Genomic DNA, 17,491 nt, shown 5'->3' on the forward strand with positions numbered 1-17,491 from the left:
CTCTCAAAAATAAATAAACATTACAAAAAAAATCTCCTGATGCTGTAACAAATATTTATTAAGGACTCTGTTGGCTTTCACAGATAGTTTGTTCTTTATGATCAAGAAGTACTTAAAAAGAGGAGATCACCTCTTCCAGTCTAGAAATAGGAGGTCCAGTTTATAAACCACAAGTCCAACACTTGTGATGGCTTCCATGGCATATATGTCACCAGGTATGCATGGCATGCAGAGTATTACCGTGGTGATGTATATAACCTTGCTTTTCTTTCCTTTTTCCTTTAAATGCTTATTTATTTTTGAGTGAGAGAGAGAACACAAGCAGGGCAGGGGCAGAGAGAGAGGGAGACAGAGGATCTGAAGCAGTCTGTGCGCTGACAGCAGTGAGCCAATGCAGGGCTTGAACCCACAAATGGTAAGATCATGACCTGAGCCGAAGTCAGATGCTTAATCGACTGAGCCACCCAGGGGCCCCCATAATCTTTACATTTATAAAAAACAATCTCAGGCATTAACACCAGAACTGACTGCTATATAGAATTTTTACTGCTTTAATATTTTATTTATTTCGTTTGTCTTTTGAAAGATTTTATTTTTAAGTAGTCTCCATACCCAACATGGGGCTCAAACTCACAACCCTGAGATCAAGAATCACGTACCTCACTGGCTGAGCCAGCCAGGCATCCCTGCTTTAATGTTTCAATTTTGTTCCAAAATCAAGTACACATGAGCATGGTTGCTGATTTGGTTTCATATGCAAAAGGGGGTGAATGTCTCTTTGTATCCCTTTGTTGCTAATCTTCTTGGACAATGCTTCAGAATGTTCCCATTCCAATTTTACAGCACAATATGCAAAGCCAAGAGTAATAAACAATGCCATTCTGGACATAAAGTCTATAAATCACAATTAAGGTGACTCCCGTGCAAGGAGCCCTGGAGGAAAGAACCAAGAGGTGGAAAGAGATCTGTGTGAAACCTCTTCCTTCTGAAGGCTCTTCAAAAGGGACACCACTAGATGTCACTGTCCTATCACTGCCTTTTGCTCACACAAGGTAGGACAATTCAAAATAGACATTACGCACTCCCTCCATTCTTTTAAAAAATGGGGATGGCTCAAACACACTAACACATTTTTATCCCTCAGAGCCATAGTTGTTTGTTTTTAAGCAAGGTACAATCAATTTTTGTTGACATCCTTGGAATTTCTACTCATTTAGTCATAAGAGGGGGTATTAGAACCCCTCCTTCCTTGAATGATCTACACACCCGATGACACACATTTATTGTACAAGGTGCCCAGATACAGCCTCAGAGAATGAGCTCACGGTTCAATGCACTCTTAGATGAGGAAAATGAATGGGATAAACGGTTCATTTCCCTAATTTTATATAGAAGACTTTCTTTAGGTTGGGCAAATAAAACCTCCCTTTCTGTCTTTTTATTTTAGCTGAAGGAAAGGAAAATGTCAGAGGAAAGGCCACACTTTCATGGTTTAGTAATCATCAGAATCAAATGAGTTTTGAAACTGAAAGCAGAAGAGGTTAGTGCAAGACTTTATTTTAGGTGCCAGAGGCTTCTCTCATTCCTTTCACTGAGAGGATTAGAAAAGCTACAAAAAAAAAAAAAAAAAAAAAAGGGACTTAGGACCAGCAGTTCTGTGGCTGCAGAGACCACGGACTCACAACAGCGACTACATAAAGTATCAAAGGAGTAATATTATTAAACTTAAAATATTTCTTTTTTAAAAATGTTTGAGAGAGCAAGCATGCAAGGGAGCACGTGCACATGCGCACTAGCAGGGGAGGGGCAGAGAGAGAGAGAGAAAGAAACCCAAGCAGGCTCCGTGCTGTCAGTGCAGAGCCTGATGTAGGGCAGGATCCCTGCGAGATCCTCTACGAACTGTGAGATCATAACCTGAACCAAAACCAAGAGTAGGACGCTTAACTGACCTGAGCCACCCAGGAGTCCCAAACTTAAAAATATTTCTTTCATGAAGATCTTAATTCCTCAAATTCAAAGAGTTACTTACATGAAATATATAGATACAAGTAGGATCTTAGGAGTCCTAACTACCTCTGCTATTTCTTCTCTTTTAAAACTGTATATACCTTGTTAGCTTCTTACACTAGCAGTAACTTACTAAACTGAAAGTTTAGATACTAACAGACAGTTGACAGCTATTACTGGTTGGCTCAATACCCATTTCAACTCCATTTTTTCTTGTCTGCCTCTATCAGACACTAGAAAGCCAAAACCTGTAAGTTTTTGGCTAGTGAAATGTTATAATTATTGGGATTTGGGGGGAAAATTGTTTTCCTAGCACAGATTCTACCCTTTTCTCCTTGGCACTCTTCCTTCTTCCTGTTAGAAGGTAGACTGAGAACAGCCATCTTATGACCATGAGGTGGCTAGCACCCACTGAGAACGGTCTAGGAAGAGAGGGACAAAGACCCTGGGTCTGTGAACATACTGTGGACTATCCTGAAACTTCTCATTATGTAAGCAATATAAAACTACCAATTTGCTTAAAGCACTGTTTTCCAAGTTTCTGATTCTTGCAGCTAAACACAATTCCTAACTGACACAAAGTAAAAATTCTCCAAGTGGGGAAGGGGGGCCACTGCACATAAGAATTAGAAACAGTGGTGGCATGCCTGGGTGGCTGAGTTGGTTGAGCGCACCACTCTTGATTTCAGCTTAGGTCATGATCCCAGGGTTGTAAGACTGAGCCCCACACTGGGCTCCACACTTAGCATGGAGATTCTCTCCCTCTGCCTTTCTACCCCCACTGTGCTCTCTCTCTCTAAAATATTAAAAAAAAAAAAAAAAGAATTAGTAATGGTGAACAGAATAAATGCTATAATTCGACTTTCTATCAGAAACACATCTCCAGTCAGCATTTCCTCCCTCTATATACCTACATCATCCAGTAAGGTCCTGAAGTCTTTCTGAATCATCAAAGTTTAATGATGCTCACAGTTCTATACGTTTATTACAGTATGCTGGTTTTTTAAAATTTTATGTGTTTTGTGTAAGATACTGGACCATTTGTTTAATAAAACATTCCTTTTTTTTTTTTTTTTTTTTTTTTTTAAAGAAAGCTCTAGATCCTACATGGGGCTTGAACTCATCACTCTGAGACCAAAAGTTGCATGCTCCACTGACTAAGCCAGTCAGACATCCCTAATAAAACATTCCTTTTTAACATCCATCCCATTTCCTACTGCAGACTGGGCTTCCTGGGAAGCAGACTGTCAGAAATCTGCATGCAGGATGTTCCTCCTGGGATCACCACCCGAAGAAGAAAGCAGAATGGGCTGAGAGAGAAGTTAAGCTGTGATGCAGTCACAGTGAAGTCCTCAGCTGATCCATGGTAATTTCCAGGGCAGCCCTATGATCATCCTAGGATGTTGGCTGACCAGCGAGGAGGGATCATCTTGGGGGTAAGGTAGTTTGTTCTGGTGAGGACTCCCCATGGGGGTTGACAGCTGAGGGCGACCCTCCCACAGCACCCCTGGAAGCTGGGGCACAACCTTCATTCCAACACAGGTGGGGCCCACCTCATCCACAGTGTCTACCTCACTGAACTACCATATATCTCACTTTTCAAAGTATAAACTCTTATTCCATTTGTCACCTGAGCAACTCTTCACCTAATAATAATAGCTAGTTCTCCAGACTTACTGATAGTGGTGAACACACTGGTGAAGCAGAAGTAGTCAACAGCATTAAGGGAAAGAAGATGGTAAAGAAACTGCTCTCTTTCTTCTTCACACCGTAGAAAAGCATAACGCTTATAAAGCTTCCTAGGAATGGGTAAGACAAGCACAAAATAATAGTATAGTTTTCATGCTTTTCATTATGTCTTGCATTAAAAATAAACACCTTCACTTAATCAGTATAGGTAGAAACTTTCACCTGGAAAGAAGAGACAATTTACAAAAATGCACATACAAATGGTTAATGAAACATTTGTAACTTAACTAGCAATTAAAGGAAAAAACCTCCATGAATCCATTTTTGTCTATCAAACTAATAAAGATTTAAAAAGTGCTAACCGGTACTGACCAGGTTGGAGTGTGTGTGTGGGTGCAATGAATAGCCATTCTTACAGTTGATGGGGCTGAAAATTTCAGGCAAGTAGTTTGTTGGTAATAATTGTTTTAAACCAGTCATACCCTCTGACACATTAATTTTACTATTAGAACTCTGTCCTAAGAATATAATGTGAAATATGGGCAAAGATTTACTCATGAATGACCACTAAAATGTTATTTTGTAGGGGCACTTGGGTGGCTCAGTCCATGATCTCACGGTTCATGAGGTCAAGCCCTTTGTCCGGCTGCGCACTGATACCAAGGACCCTGCTTGCGATTCTCTCTCCCTCTCTTTTTCTGTCCTTCCCCCACTGGCATGTGTGTGCATGTGCACATGCTCTCTCTCTCTCTAAAGAAATAAGTAAACTTAAAAAAAACGTTACTTGTAAAAGGAAAGATATATTATGGCATATGCATACATTGGGATGCTATGTGAGCATTAAAAATAAAGTTTAGGAAGAGTTTTAACAACACAACTACTACTACTAAAAATAGCAAATAATTTTTATTAAGCACTTACATTTAAGCACTTTTCCAAGTGTTTTATAGTTATTAATACATTTAATCCTCATGACTACCCCAATGAGGTAAGTCTACCAGCACTCTCACTTTATAGATGGGGAAAACAGAGACACAAAAAAGTTAAGTGTCTTGTCCAAAGTCATTAGAATAGTGAACAGTAAAGGCAGTATTTGAACAAAGGCATTCAGTCTTCAGAGCTTATGCTCTTATAATATAGTGAAAGGTTTATAAAATGCTAAGCAAAAATAGGAGGATACTGAATTGTACATATAGTATGTTTGTTTTTTTTTTTTAATTTTTATTTTTTAAGTAGGCTCCAAACCCAGTGTGGAGCTCAACAAAGGACCTGAATGCACAACCCTGAGATCAAGAGTTAGACACTTAACCAACCGAGCCACCTAGGTGGTCCTCAAAACCCTTCTTAATCCCCTTGCCCTATTTGACTTTTCATCATAATGATCACCATTTATGTGATGTTATTATGTGTCTCCCTCACATGATAAATATAAGCTTCATGAAGGCAAGAACAATATTTGGTTCAAAACTGTCCCTGGCACCTAGGATAGAGCCTGATGCTCAAATATTTACTCTTTGAACGATACTGACTGAACGAGAATTTGAAGGTAAGTCTTTATTTATATCCACAGTATCTGGTCATTTGTCTTCTTCATTTCTTTAGTCTTTCATTTTTTTTTCTTTTTTTTTTTTGGTATATTAAATACATATAGTATAATCTTAAGTAAGAGAACATGCATAGAAGTACAGAAGAAAACATGTGAAATACTTGAAATTTACCTTTATGCAGTAGGAATTTATTCTTTTTTATAATTTTTTAAAATTTTATTTTTTTTATTTAAACTGTAGAAAATGTTTATTTAGGGGCACCTGGGTGGCTCAGTCGGTTAAGCGGCCGACTTTGGCTCAGGTCATGATCTCACGGTCCATGAGTTCGAGCCCCGCGTCGGGCTCTGTGGTGACAGCTCAGAGCCTGGAGCCTGTTTCAGATTCTGTGTCTCCCTCTCTCTGACCCTCCCCCATTCATGCTCTGTCTCTCTCTGTCTCAAAAATAAACGTTAAAAAAAAAAATTAAAAAAAAAAAAAAAAAAAAAAAAAGAAAATGTTTATTTATTTATTTTGAAAGAGAGAGAGAGACAAAGATAGAGGGAGGGAGAGGGGCAGAGAGAGAATCCCAAGCAGGCTCTGTGCTGTCAGCATGGAGCCCTACACGGGGCTTGATCTCAGGAACGGTGAGATCATAACCTAAGCCGAGATCAAGAGTCACACGCTCTACCAACTGAGTCAGCCAGGCACGCAACATACATATATACATACATACGTACATATATAATGTATATGTACGTATGTATGTAAAGTAAACTTAAACTCTATGCCATATGCCACATATGTGGCTTGAACTCATGACCCTGAGATCTAGAATCACATGCTATACCTATTAAGCCAGCCAGGCACCCCCAGGTGCCCAACCTTTATGTAGTAGGATTTTAAATGATCATTATAATTTTCTTCTTTGTACTTTGGCAACAGTGGCCATGAATGATTTATAATGGGAGGGGATGGGTAAGGGGAGTAACCAGTTTTAGAGTACAGGATCAGGTTCACAGGCTATAATTCACTTTGCATTCTTTATTAAATCTGTTCTTTGGACATTAAAACTCATCTTAAGATCCCCTAGGGGGTAAGTAGTCCAATGCTGATGTGTACAAATGCAAAACTACAGAATGAATTGTTACCGTAAGATTCCACCACACTGTCAAGTTTGAGATCTTTGTTGAATTTTTTGCATACCTTTGCTCTAGAGAACTATGTCCTCAGCCTTCAAATTAACTCTAACGTGTATCTTGTATGGATGATGTATTTCATCTAAGAAGGTTTCTTGATGCAGTAAAGGGAAACCTATCAAAACAGTTAACAATTAACTAACATGTACTCAATTGGTTTTCCTGGCTCTAAACTATTGAATGTAAGCACTGGCATGACTCTCAGAAGAAACCCGTTAATGTGGACTTTTTTTTCCCACTACTTCAGGTTTTGTTGTGATCTTTATAATATGATATAAATGGTTTACATAGATTCAACCTGTCTTTTGGATGTTACTGTCAGCCTGTGTGGATTAGTTAGTTTTCTGATTGAGAACAGAGCAATCTAGCCTTTGGCTGTGATGTCTGGTATGCCCTCTGAGGTAAAATCAAACCATGGAGTGTCCAAAACACATGCCTGTTAGAAAGAAAGAATGCAGGTGCACAGAAATCAACAATTCATGCTGAAAAAGCCAGTTTGTCAGCTAATGCAATCTGCTTTGCAGACACACAGGTCACAGAAGCAGAAATGTCTAAGAGGCTATCACCTACTTGGTGAGTGGCTGGTTGGAGAGCAACTGCTTGAGATGCTGGGACAAGAGCTTCTTTTCTAGAGACAGTCTTATCCATGCCCGAGCTCGTCCGACGTCAGTCTTGATCTCACTCATGTTTTGAATATGCCTAAAGAACAGTAGCAACAGCAAAGATGTAGATCTTAAGGATAACCTTGAGCCGGAAAAGAACTAAAGAATTACAGCATTTTTCACAGAATACTTCTTTCAAACTTAGCAGAAGCAACGGCAATATGCACTTTATATTGATTAAATCCTTCAAAGGTTCCGTCTGAATCATGAAGTCATTATGACATCAGAATCACCATTACAACACAAGCATGCACAGACATCACCCTCAGATAAAGCATTTAACGCTCATTTATTCAGATTTTATTATGTTCTTGTTTCAGCCTCATGGACCCCTATAAGCTGGCAGTTGGTTATTCCTGACCCTCAGGAAAATAAAAGTAATAAAAAAGGCTGAATATTTAAGTTTTTATTCAAAATAATTGGTCTCTAGTTTAACTAAATATCTGTCACAACTTTAATCCATTGAATTAGTTCAAGGTCCAAGTAATTTCTGGAAACGTATGGAAAATACTAAATCTTACTTTCCACAGCCCTTGAGGACAAGCTGTACTGCACTTATAAATTCAAAATTTGTAAAAGACTTTGAAAATTGTATGGTCAAATTCCAACTGAATGTCACATGTATGTATAGAAGTCAATGCTATACTCAGAGGGACGTGAGTTTATTTTCCTAAATGGTTTTTCTCCTAAAGGGGAAGAAGTTTGGGCAGGAAGGGCAGGCCTAAGGGGCAGGGTAATTGTAAAACCACTAGAGTGAGTCACTAAATTAAAGTTTTTGTGATTGTGACCCACCATCCTTTCCCTTGATTTTTTTTAATGTCCAGAATGACTCATCTTACCTATAAATATTTCAATGAACCCCTTTCTCTAATGATTCTAATAATTCAAAATAAGGAATATTCTCCCTATAAAACACACATATTCTTTCTCTCCCTCTCTTTTTTAAAGATTTCATTTTAAAGTAATTTCTACACCCAACATGGGGCTCAAACTCACAACCCAGAAATCAAGAGTCACATGCTCCACCGACCAACCTAGCCAGGCACCCCCTTTTTTTCATCTTTCCCCTCTCCCTCTCTCCTTCCCTTCCTCTCTCTTAATCCCTGGATCTGAAGATTTAGGCCCTCAAGCCAGAGTGTTGATATATGATCAAAGACTCTTGATAAGATATAAAGCATTATAATCACATTACACAGACACACTGAAGAGGTGGCTTAAAAACAAGTCAAAACGAAGAGTTAAAAGAAAATTCTGTTGCCATCTTTGTAGGGCTTAGCCAACCTCACCTCGTCTCTAAGAAGTTTTTTCAGAATGTATGACACACTTATTTTATTTTTAAAGGGCTAATACCAGTATACATGGTCATGAATGGAGAAAGCTGTCATTAGGCAAGTCCCCTCTTAGACCCTGGTTCTTACTGATGGTAGTGGCAGTGGTGGGACACCTGACAACCCAGTAGGGGCCTAATGAAGCAGCACTGGCTGTTCGTCCACCCTGACATTTCCCAAATGATGACACAGCTGACCAAAAGCAACAAAGGGAAAATGCTCAGGCATTTACCACTTAAAGTTCTAAAGTATTTTCAAGGCACCCCCGTTGAGTGCAGTGTCAACTCAGAGCTCACATAAGTGAGGAAAGTTGATTCAAAGTGTAGTAACTGAAAATGAATCCACATTAGATCTGATAAGCACTTATGTGGTCTAATCTTTTCCTTAGTATTCTTTCTATTCTAAAACAGTAAAATTTACTAAAATAAGCTTTATGTTGGCCTTAAACAAGAATCTGGAGACATGGTAGGTTAAGAATGACAAAATGAAAATAATTGTAATTTGGAAAACAATCTATGTTTAAGGAAAATGAGAAGGATTGGAATATGTAACATGCAATCTATCTTAAGTGGCAATCAGCATTCCCATCATTAAAGAATTTGTGCTAGTTTTTTTCTTGGGAGGAGGCATGGGGGTTGGGAGACAAGGCCACCAGACTCTTCTTTGCAAGCCCATCTTATTCACTGGCACCAGGGAAACAGCTGTCTAAAATACTGCATCCATAATATAATTCCTTTGTTCCAGAACCTTCAAAAATTCACAGGATATAGTCTGAACTGTGCAGACTATACTTACTACCCCTCAGTCTCAATATATCCTCTTATTCAAAAAAGTTCCATTCCAGACAAGTGACTCATAAGACTTTGCATTCCATTACCTGCTTCCCTATTTGATTCTATTCATGTTTGAGATCCCAGCTCCTTCTAGATTACTTTCCATGACCATCACAGCCTTCAATGACCTCTTTAATTTATGAAACACTATAATCTAACTTGCATTTACCATGTACTGCTTATTATTACTTTTATCATTTTCTCTTGGTGTACATGTTTCTCAGCTTACAAAAGCTCCTGGGAAAAGGAGCCCCACGATTCCTTAGCAGCCTTGCAGTCTTCTTTGTACCCCATAGGGCCTAGCACATAGTAGGAGCTCAAAAACTCTGCTGCTTTGTGAATCTATATCTAACTCTATGCTTTAAAACAATTTATATGCATTTTGTTATTAAACTGTAATCGAATCTATTAAAAATTTGCTGTGTAGTTATGTGCCATTTGGATCTACTTTTAATTGGAATCATTTATTATAGATGACTATAATGGAATTCAGCAAAATATTATACAAGTATTACTTCCAAAATAGATCCTGTTAATTCACAGAAAAGCACATATGGTATGGCTTAAATAACTTATTTACTTGATTTATTCCTAACTCTACTACAAAGCTTTCTAATTTAGAAAAGTTTCTGTGTACCTTGTCTTATCTGACTGTCACAAAAACTAGTCAGAGGGAGATCATCATTATTTCACTTTAAGGGTGAGAAAATGGAGACTAATTGAGACTAAGTGATCCAGTCAAGGTCACAGAGATAATAAGTATTATTCTAGACATGTCACCCATTTTCTATCAATTCTTTCTCACACTCACATTCTTAGAGAAGTTCCCCTAGAAGACACAACTCCACTTACCACTATGATCCTAATCCTTCACTAAAATGGACTGAGTAAGAGGAACATCCCTGATCTAAACTGAGTTCACTGGATTTTCTCTCAGAAACTAGGAATTTGTATACTGGAAAACCAGGTTAGTTTTTGTTGAATGCTAAAAATAAGAAAGGATGTTAAAGCCAGGGCTTGGGCCTGTACACAATAAAACAGGAAAAAAAAGGCAAGGCAAAGGAGGGACAGGGAGGGGAAGATGAGCAGATGTGATGGAAGAAACAGAGATGATTTGCTTCCAGTGAGACAGTGACAGTAACTTGTGACAAGATTTAGCAGTCACAGTTCCTATTCTTGGATTCTGGAAAACACTTTTATATATCTCCAATAAATCCATTCCTTTTTACTGAAGCTAGTTTGAATGGGCTTCTGTTCTCTAAAACCAAATGATTTCTAAGAGTGGTAGCAGCTACATTTCAATCCACATTTCCCGAGTCTAAAACCAGTGCTTACTTCCACTGTATCATTAACAAAACCCAATTTTATTTGTTATTTTTAAACCCAGCATTATTTTTTAGATAAATTAAGGATTGGCCAATTTTAATTTAAGCTCAGATTCCGTACAGACATAAAAAATTACTCAAAATATTCCTTCCTGGGGTAATGAAATCAATAACCACTTAATTTTAGTGTAGAATAAAGCAAGAGGCTCACAGGGACCTATGCACATATTATTAGTTAAAAATGATAAAGGAAATAGCTAATTTGCCCTCAGATAATTTATTCCCATCTTTTCATATAAACAGAATTTTTCTAGGATTCACTCAGATAGCCAATTCATTTGTTTACATAGTCAGAATACCCAGACTTGGATTACAGAACTTAGTCTCCTTGGTCATGTAATGTTCTATGGTGCTCTTCAACATTAATTACCTTGTCATCAAGAATAAAAGTATTTGAATAGCTGGATGACATGTACATGGTTACTCTGGAAAGAAATTTTTAATACTGGTAACATCAAAATAACACTTCTCTTTTCTATGTAGATAATCTATACACTTCTTTACTATCTTCAGCCTTTCTCTATGGAACAAAAAATCATCCTACAACTGACAGTGTGGCGATACTTGGCATCCACGATGGTCTTGCAGAATTGTCTAAGATACCAAGACAAACTGGATAGCCTTCAGATGACTCTATCCTGGACTCATGCCAGCTACTAAGCAATTTGGTGCCAAGATTCTTGACAACTAGGAGGACTCAAAGTGTCAATGTCTTTGCCTCAAGAGATAAACCTGGAAAGACAGGAGGTACCAACAGAGACATGTGCCCAATAGAGAACACAGACTCAGAGAGGTACACTAATCTTGGAGAATACGTTTTTTCTTTAATTGTGTAGACTGAAAGAAATCAAAGTTTAGAATATTACTTGGGTGTTTTTCCTGAAGGAAAAACATCTATGTCAGCTATCTAGGTAATGATTAGGGACTAAAATGAAGCACTTGCCAAGAACCTGGAAACAGGGAAATAATCCTGTCCACTAAGAGTTAAACTCTAAAGTAAATATATCATGAAAAAGAACAACAGTGTATAAAACGTCATTTAAAGGAGGCAGAATGGAAGCAGAGAAGAGGGAGAGACAGCCATGGGCAGTGTTTTCTCAGGGGCTTCCTGAGACGCTATCAGTCCCATGAGCATGAGGATCAGTAGCACGGAGCTGGATGATTAGGCTTCCACATCTCTTCTTTTGAAGAGAGCAAGCAGTCTTCTGATTTTTATCTAGCTTCCAGGCAGAGAATACCCGTACTGGTGAAAGACCATCAAGTCATCTGGTTGGGGAAATAATGCTCTCGTTTCACAGGCAGAAAACCTGGCACCCTGGTGTATTGCTGGTAGGAACGTAAAATGGTACAGCCACTGTGGAAAACAGAATGAATGGTGGCTCTTCAAAAAATTAAACACAGAATTACCATGTGACCAAGCAATTCTACTTCTGGGTATATACCCAAAAGAACTAAAAGCAGGACCTGAACAGATAACTGAATACCCAACATTTATAGTATTCACAATAGCCAAAAGGTGGAAACAATCCAATGTTTACTGTTAAAAAAATGTGGTATATATATATATAGAAGATGGAATATTAATCTTTAAAAAAGAAGGAAATTCTGACACAGGTTATAACATAGATTTAAACATTTTGATAATGAACATTAAAAAGAATGTTTAAGGGTACCTGGGTGGCTCAGTCAGCTGAGTGTCTGACTTCAGCCTAGGTCATGATCATGAGTTTGAGCCCTGCACCAGGCTCTCTATTGGCACAAAGCCTGCTTCAGATCCTCTGTCTCTCTGCCCTTCACCCCCAAAAAATATATTAATAAAACACTTTAAAAATATTCATTTTTGAGAGAGAGAGTGAGTGCACACATGTGTGTGCATGCATAAAAGGGAGAGGGGCAGAGAGGAGAGAGAGAATCCCAAGCAGGTTGCATGCTGTCAGCACACACCCCAATGTGGGGACTGAACCCATGAACTGTGAGATCATGACCTGAGCCAAAATCAAGAGTCAGATGCTGAACTGACTGAGCCATCCAGGTGCCCTCATAATGAACATTTCAAAAAATATACGAAGTGAAACAAACCAGATGCAAAAAGCATGATTTGACTTAAATGAGGTACCTAGAATAGTCAAATTCACAGAGACAGAAAATTTCACTCCTATTTCATAGGAGTGGGCCGCCTAAATGGCTCAGTCAGTCATTTGAGCGTCCCACTTTGGCTCAGGTCATAATCTCGTGGTTCATGAATTTGAGCCCCGCACGGGGCTCTGTGCTGACAGCTAAGAGCCAGAAGCCTACTCTGGATTCTGTATCTCTCTCTCTCTCAATAATAAACAGACATTTAAAAAAAAAAAAAAGAAAGAAAGAAAAGAAAATGAAAACGTGGTTACCAGGAGCTTGGGGAGAACCAAGAATGGGGAATCATTTATTGTTCAATGGGTACAGAGTTTCAGTTTGGGATGACAACAGAATTCTGGAGATGGATAGTGGTGATGGCTGCACAATAATGTGAATGTACTTAATGGGTGTGTGTGTGTGTATATTCATACATATAGTCTTTCTTGTGATTAAAAAAATTTAATTCCAGTAAAACACACAGTGTTATATTCAGTGTACAATATAGTGATTCAACAATTCTATACTCGGTGCTCTTCGTAAGTGTACTCTTAATCCCCTTCACCTGTTTCACCCATCTTCCCACCCACCTCCCCTCTCGTGACCATCAGTTTCTTCTCTATAGTTGAGTCTGTATTTTTCTGATTTGTCTTCCCCCCTGCCTTTGTTCATTGGTTTTATTTCTTAAATTCTCCACATGAGAGAAATCATATGGTATTTGTCTTTTTCTGACTGACTCATTTCACTTAGCATTATACCCTCTAGCTCCATCCTTGCTGCAAATGGCAAGATTTCATTCTTCTTTATTATTACCTCAACACTTATCTATTTATTTTTAATAAAGATTTTATTTTTTTCAGTTATTTATTTGTTTTGAGAGAGAGTGAGTAAGAGAGAGAGCGCACACAAGCAGGGTTAGGGGCAGAAAGGAAAGACAGAATCCCAAGCAGGCTCCATGCCATCAGCACAGAGCCTGATGTGGGGCTCGAACTCACGAACTGCGAGATCATAACCTGAGCCGAAGTCAGATGCCCAACCAACTGAGCCACCCAGGTGCCCCCAATTTTTTTTCTTTTTAAAGTAAACTCTAAGCGCATGATGGGGCTCAAACTCAGGACCCCGAGATCAAGAATCTAATGCTCAACCAACTGAACCAGCCAGGCACCCTGCCAACCAATCAAGTTTTATTAAAAGCATCTATCATTTTGTCAAAACATCACTTTAGGATACTCGGGGGTCTTTTTTAGACTTTTTGTAAGACAAAGACTAAAAATTAAAAGTCCAATTTTAATTTGTTGTGTGTTAAGTCACAGGACATCAGTTTTTCAGCTGAGTACCGTGAACAAATATAGATTTCGTCAGAGTTATACTAAATTATATTTAAACTGATATACATCCTTACACTACTGCCAACTTATTTGTGTCTAGTCACAGTAGATATTTTCCTGGTGATGTGGCAAAGGCTGAGTACTTGCATCTAGTTAGACAGAGACCTGACCTATGGTCAGGATACCTTAGTTCTAGTTCCACTTCTGCTGTTAATTGGTAATATGGTCTCAGACTTGACCACCTGGGCCTGAGCTTTCACATCTGTAAAAAGAAGCTAAGCAATAGGACTTACATTTCTTGTATACTGTCACATTTAAACCGATTAGTAAAAAGTATCTCAGCAATCACCACCTTTCTTTCTTTCTTTTTTTTTCTTATTTATTTTACAGGCATCTGAAGAATTTATTGTTTTTAATTTTATTTTTTAAATTTACATCCAAATTAGCATATAGTGCAACAATGATTTCAGGAGTAGATTCCTTAGTGCCCCTTACCCATTTAGCCCATCCCGCCTGCAGTAACCCTCAGTTTGTTCTCCATATTTATGAGTCTCTTCTGTTTTGTCCCCCTCCCTGTTTTTGTATTATTTTTGTTTCCCTTCCCTTATGTTCATCTGTTTTCTCTCTTAAAGTCCTCATATGAGTGAAGTCATATGATTTTCATCTTTCTCTGACTGACTCATTTCACTTAGCCTAATACCCTCCAGTTCCATCCACGTAGCTGCAAATGGCAAGATTTCATTCTTTTTTATTGCTGAGTAATACTCCATTGTGCATATATACCACATCTTCTTTACATGTTCATCCATACATGGACATTTGGGCTCTTTCCATACTTTGGCTATTGTTGATAGTGCTGCTATAAACATGGGGGGTGCATGTGTCCCTTTGGAAACAGCACACCTGTATCACTTGGATAAATACCTAGTAGTGCAATTGTTGAGTTGTAGGGTAGTACTATTTTTAATTTTTTGACGAACCTCCATACTGTTTTCCAGAGTGGCTGTACCAGCGTGCATTCCCACCAACAATGCAAAAGAGATCCTCTTTCTCCGCATCCTTGCCAACATCTGTTGTTGCCTGAGTTGTTAATGTTAGCCATTCTGATAGGTGTAAGGTGGTATCTCATTGTGGTTTTGATTTGTATTTCCCTGATGATAAGTGACGTTGAGCATTTTTTCCTGTGTCAGTTGGCCATCTGGATGTCTTCTTTGAAGAAGTGTCTATTCATGTCTTTTGCCCATTTCTTCACTGGATTATTTGTACTTTGGGTGTTGAGTTTGATAAGTTCTTTACAGATTTTGGATACTAACCCTTTATCTGCTATGTCGTTTGCAAATACTTATCCCATTCCGTCTCCCACTGCCTTTTAGTTTTGCTGATGGTTTCCTTTGCTGTGCAGAAGTTTTTTATTTTGATGAGTCCCGTAGTTCATTTTTGCTTTTGTTTCCCTTGCCTCCGGAGATGTGTTGAGTAAGAAGTTGCTGCAGCCAAGATCAAAGAGGTTTTTGCTTGCTTTCTCCTTGAGGATTTTGATGGCTTTCTGTCTCACATTTCGGTCTTTCATCCATTTTGAGTTATTTTTGTGCATGGTGTAAGAAAGTGGTCCAGGTTCATTCTTCTGCAGGTCGCTGTCCAGTTTTCCCAGCACCACTTGCTGAAGAGACTGTCTTTATTCCATTGGATATTCTTTCCTGCTTTGTCAAAGATTAGTTGGCCATACGTTTGTGGGTCCATTTCCGGGTTCTCTATTCTGTTCCACTGATATGAGTGTCTGTTCTTGTGCCAGTACCATACTGTCTTGATGATTACAGCTTTGTAGTATAGCTTGAAGTCCGGAATTGTGATGCCTCCTGCTTTGGTTTTCTTTTCCAAGATTGCTCTGGCTATTCGGGGTCTTTTCTGGTTCCATACAAATTTTAGGATTGTTTGTTCTAGCTCTGTGCAGAATGCTGGTGTTATTTTGAGAGGGATTGTACTGAATATGTCGATTGCTTTGGGTAGTATTGACATTTTAACAATATTTGTTCTTCCTATCCAGGAGCATGGAATCTTATTCCTTTTTTTTGTGTGTGTGTCTTCTTCAAGGGCTTTCATAAGCTTTCTATAGTTTTCAGTGTATAGATTTTTCACCTCTTTGGTTAGATTTATTCCTAGGTATCTGATGGTTTTTGATGCAATTGTAAATGGGATCGATTCCTTGATTTCTCTTTCTGTTGTTTCATTGTTGGTGTATAGGAATGCAACCGATTTCTGTGCATTGATTTTATATCCTGCAACTTTGCTGAATTCATGAATCAATTCTAGCAGTTCTTTTGTGGAATTTTTTGGGTTTTCCATATAGAGTATCATGTCATCTGCCAAGAGTGAAAGTTTGACCTCCTCCCGGATGATTTGGATGCCTTTTATGTTGTCTGATTGCAGTGGCTAAGACTTCCAATACTATGTTGAATAACAGTGATGAGAATGGACATCCCTGTCTTGTTCCTGACCTTAGGGGGAAAGCTCTCAGTTTTTCCCCATTGAGGATGATGTTAGTGTTGGGTGGTTCATATATGGCTTTTATGAACTTGAGGTATGCTCCTTCTATCCCTACTTTCTTGAGGGTTTTTATCAAGAAAGGATGCTGTATTTTGTCAAATGCTTTCTCTGCATCTATTGAGAGGATCATATGGTTCTTGTCCTTTCTTCTATTGATGTGATGAATCACGTTAATTGTTTTGCGGATATTGAACCAGCTCTGCATCCCAGGTATAAATCCCACTTGGTCGTGGTGAATAATTTTTTTAATGTATTGTTGGAGCCGGTTGGCTAATATCTTGTTGAGGATTTTTGCATCCATGTTCATCAGGGAAATTGGTCTATAGTTCTTTTTAGTGGGGTCTCTGTCTGGTTTTGGAATCAAGGTAATGCTAGCCTCATAGAAAGAGTCTTGAAGTTTCCTTCCATTTCTATTTTTTGCAACAGCTTCAAGAGAATAGGTATTTTTTTTTTCAAAAAAAATTTTTTTTTCAACGTTTTTTATTTATTTTTGGGACAGAGAGAGACAGAGCATGAACGGGGGAGGGGCAGTGAGAGAGGGAGACACAGAATCGGAAACAGGCTCCAGGCTCCGAGCCATCAGCCCAGGGCCCGACACGGGGCTCGAACTCACGGACCGCGAGATCGTGACCTGGCTGAAGTCGGACGCTCAACCGACTGCGCCACCCAGGCGCCCCAAGAGAATAGGTATTAACTCTTCCTTAAATGTTTGGTAGAATTCCCCTAGAAAGCCATCTGGCCCTGGACTCTTGTTTTTTGGGAGATTTTTGATTACTAATTCGATTTCTTTACTGGTTATGGGTCTGTTCAAATTTTCTATTTTTTCCTGTTTGCTTTGGTAGTGTATGTTTCTAGGAATTTGTCCATTTCTTCCAGATTGCCCA

The 17,491-nt window shown here is 38.7% G+C and overlaps 1 protein-coding gene across 6 annotated transcripts in view; it reads right to left on the reverse strand.

Annotated features, from left to right (window-relative positions):
* DENND5B (DENN domain containing 5B) overlaps positions 1 to 17,491 on the reverse strand; it is a 187,813-nt gene that overhangs the window by 18,521 nt on the left and 151,801 nt on the right. For all 6 annotated transcript variants that reach the window (XM_060658003.2, XM_060657998.2, XM_060658002.2 and 3 more), the window contains 2 exons: positions 6,989 to 7,117; positions 3,685 to 3,806 (listed from right to left, as the gene is read on the reverse strand). In XM_060658003.2, coding sequence (XP_060513986.2) covers positions 3,685 to 3,806; positions 6,989 to 7,117 — 251 coding nt within the window. The remainder of the gene's footprint in view (positions 1 to 3,684; positions 3,807 to 6,988; positions 7,118 to 17,491) is intronic.

The sequence above is a fragment of the Panthera onca genome, chromosome B4 (assembly GCF_046562875.1).
Source record: "Panthera onca isolate mPanOnc1 chromosome B4, mPanOnc1 haplotype 2, whole genome shotgun sequence".
In the NCBI taxonomy this organism is placed as follows: domain Eukaryota; kingdom Metazoa; phylum Chordata; class Mammalia; order Carnivora; family Felidae; genus Panthera; species Panthera onca.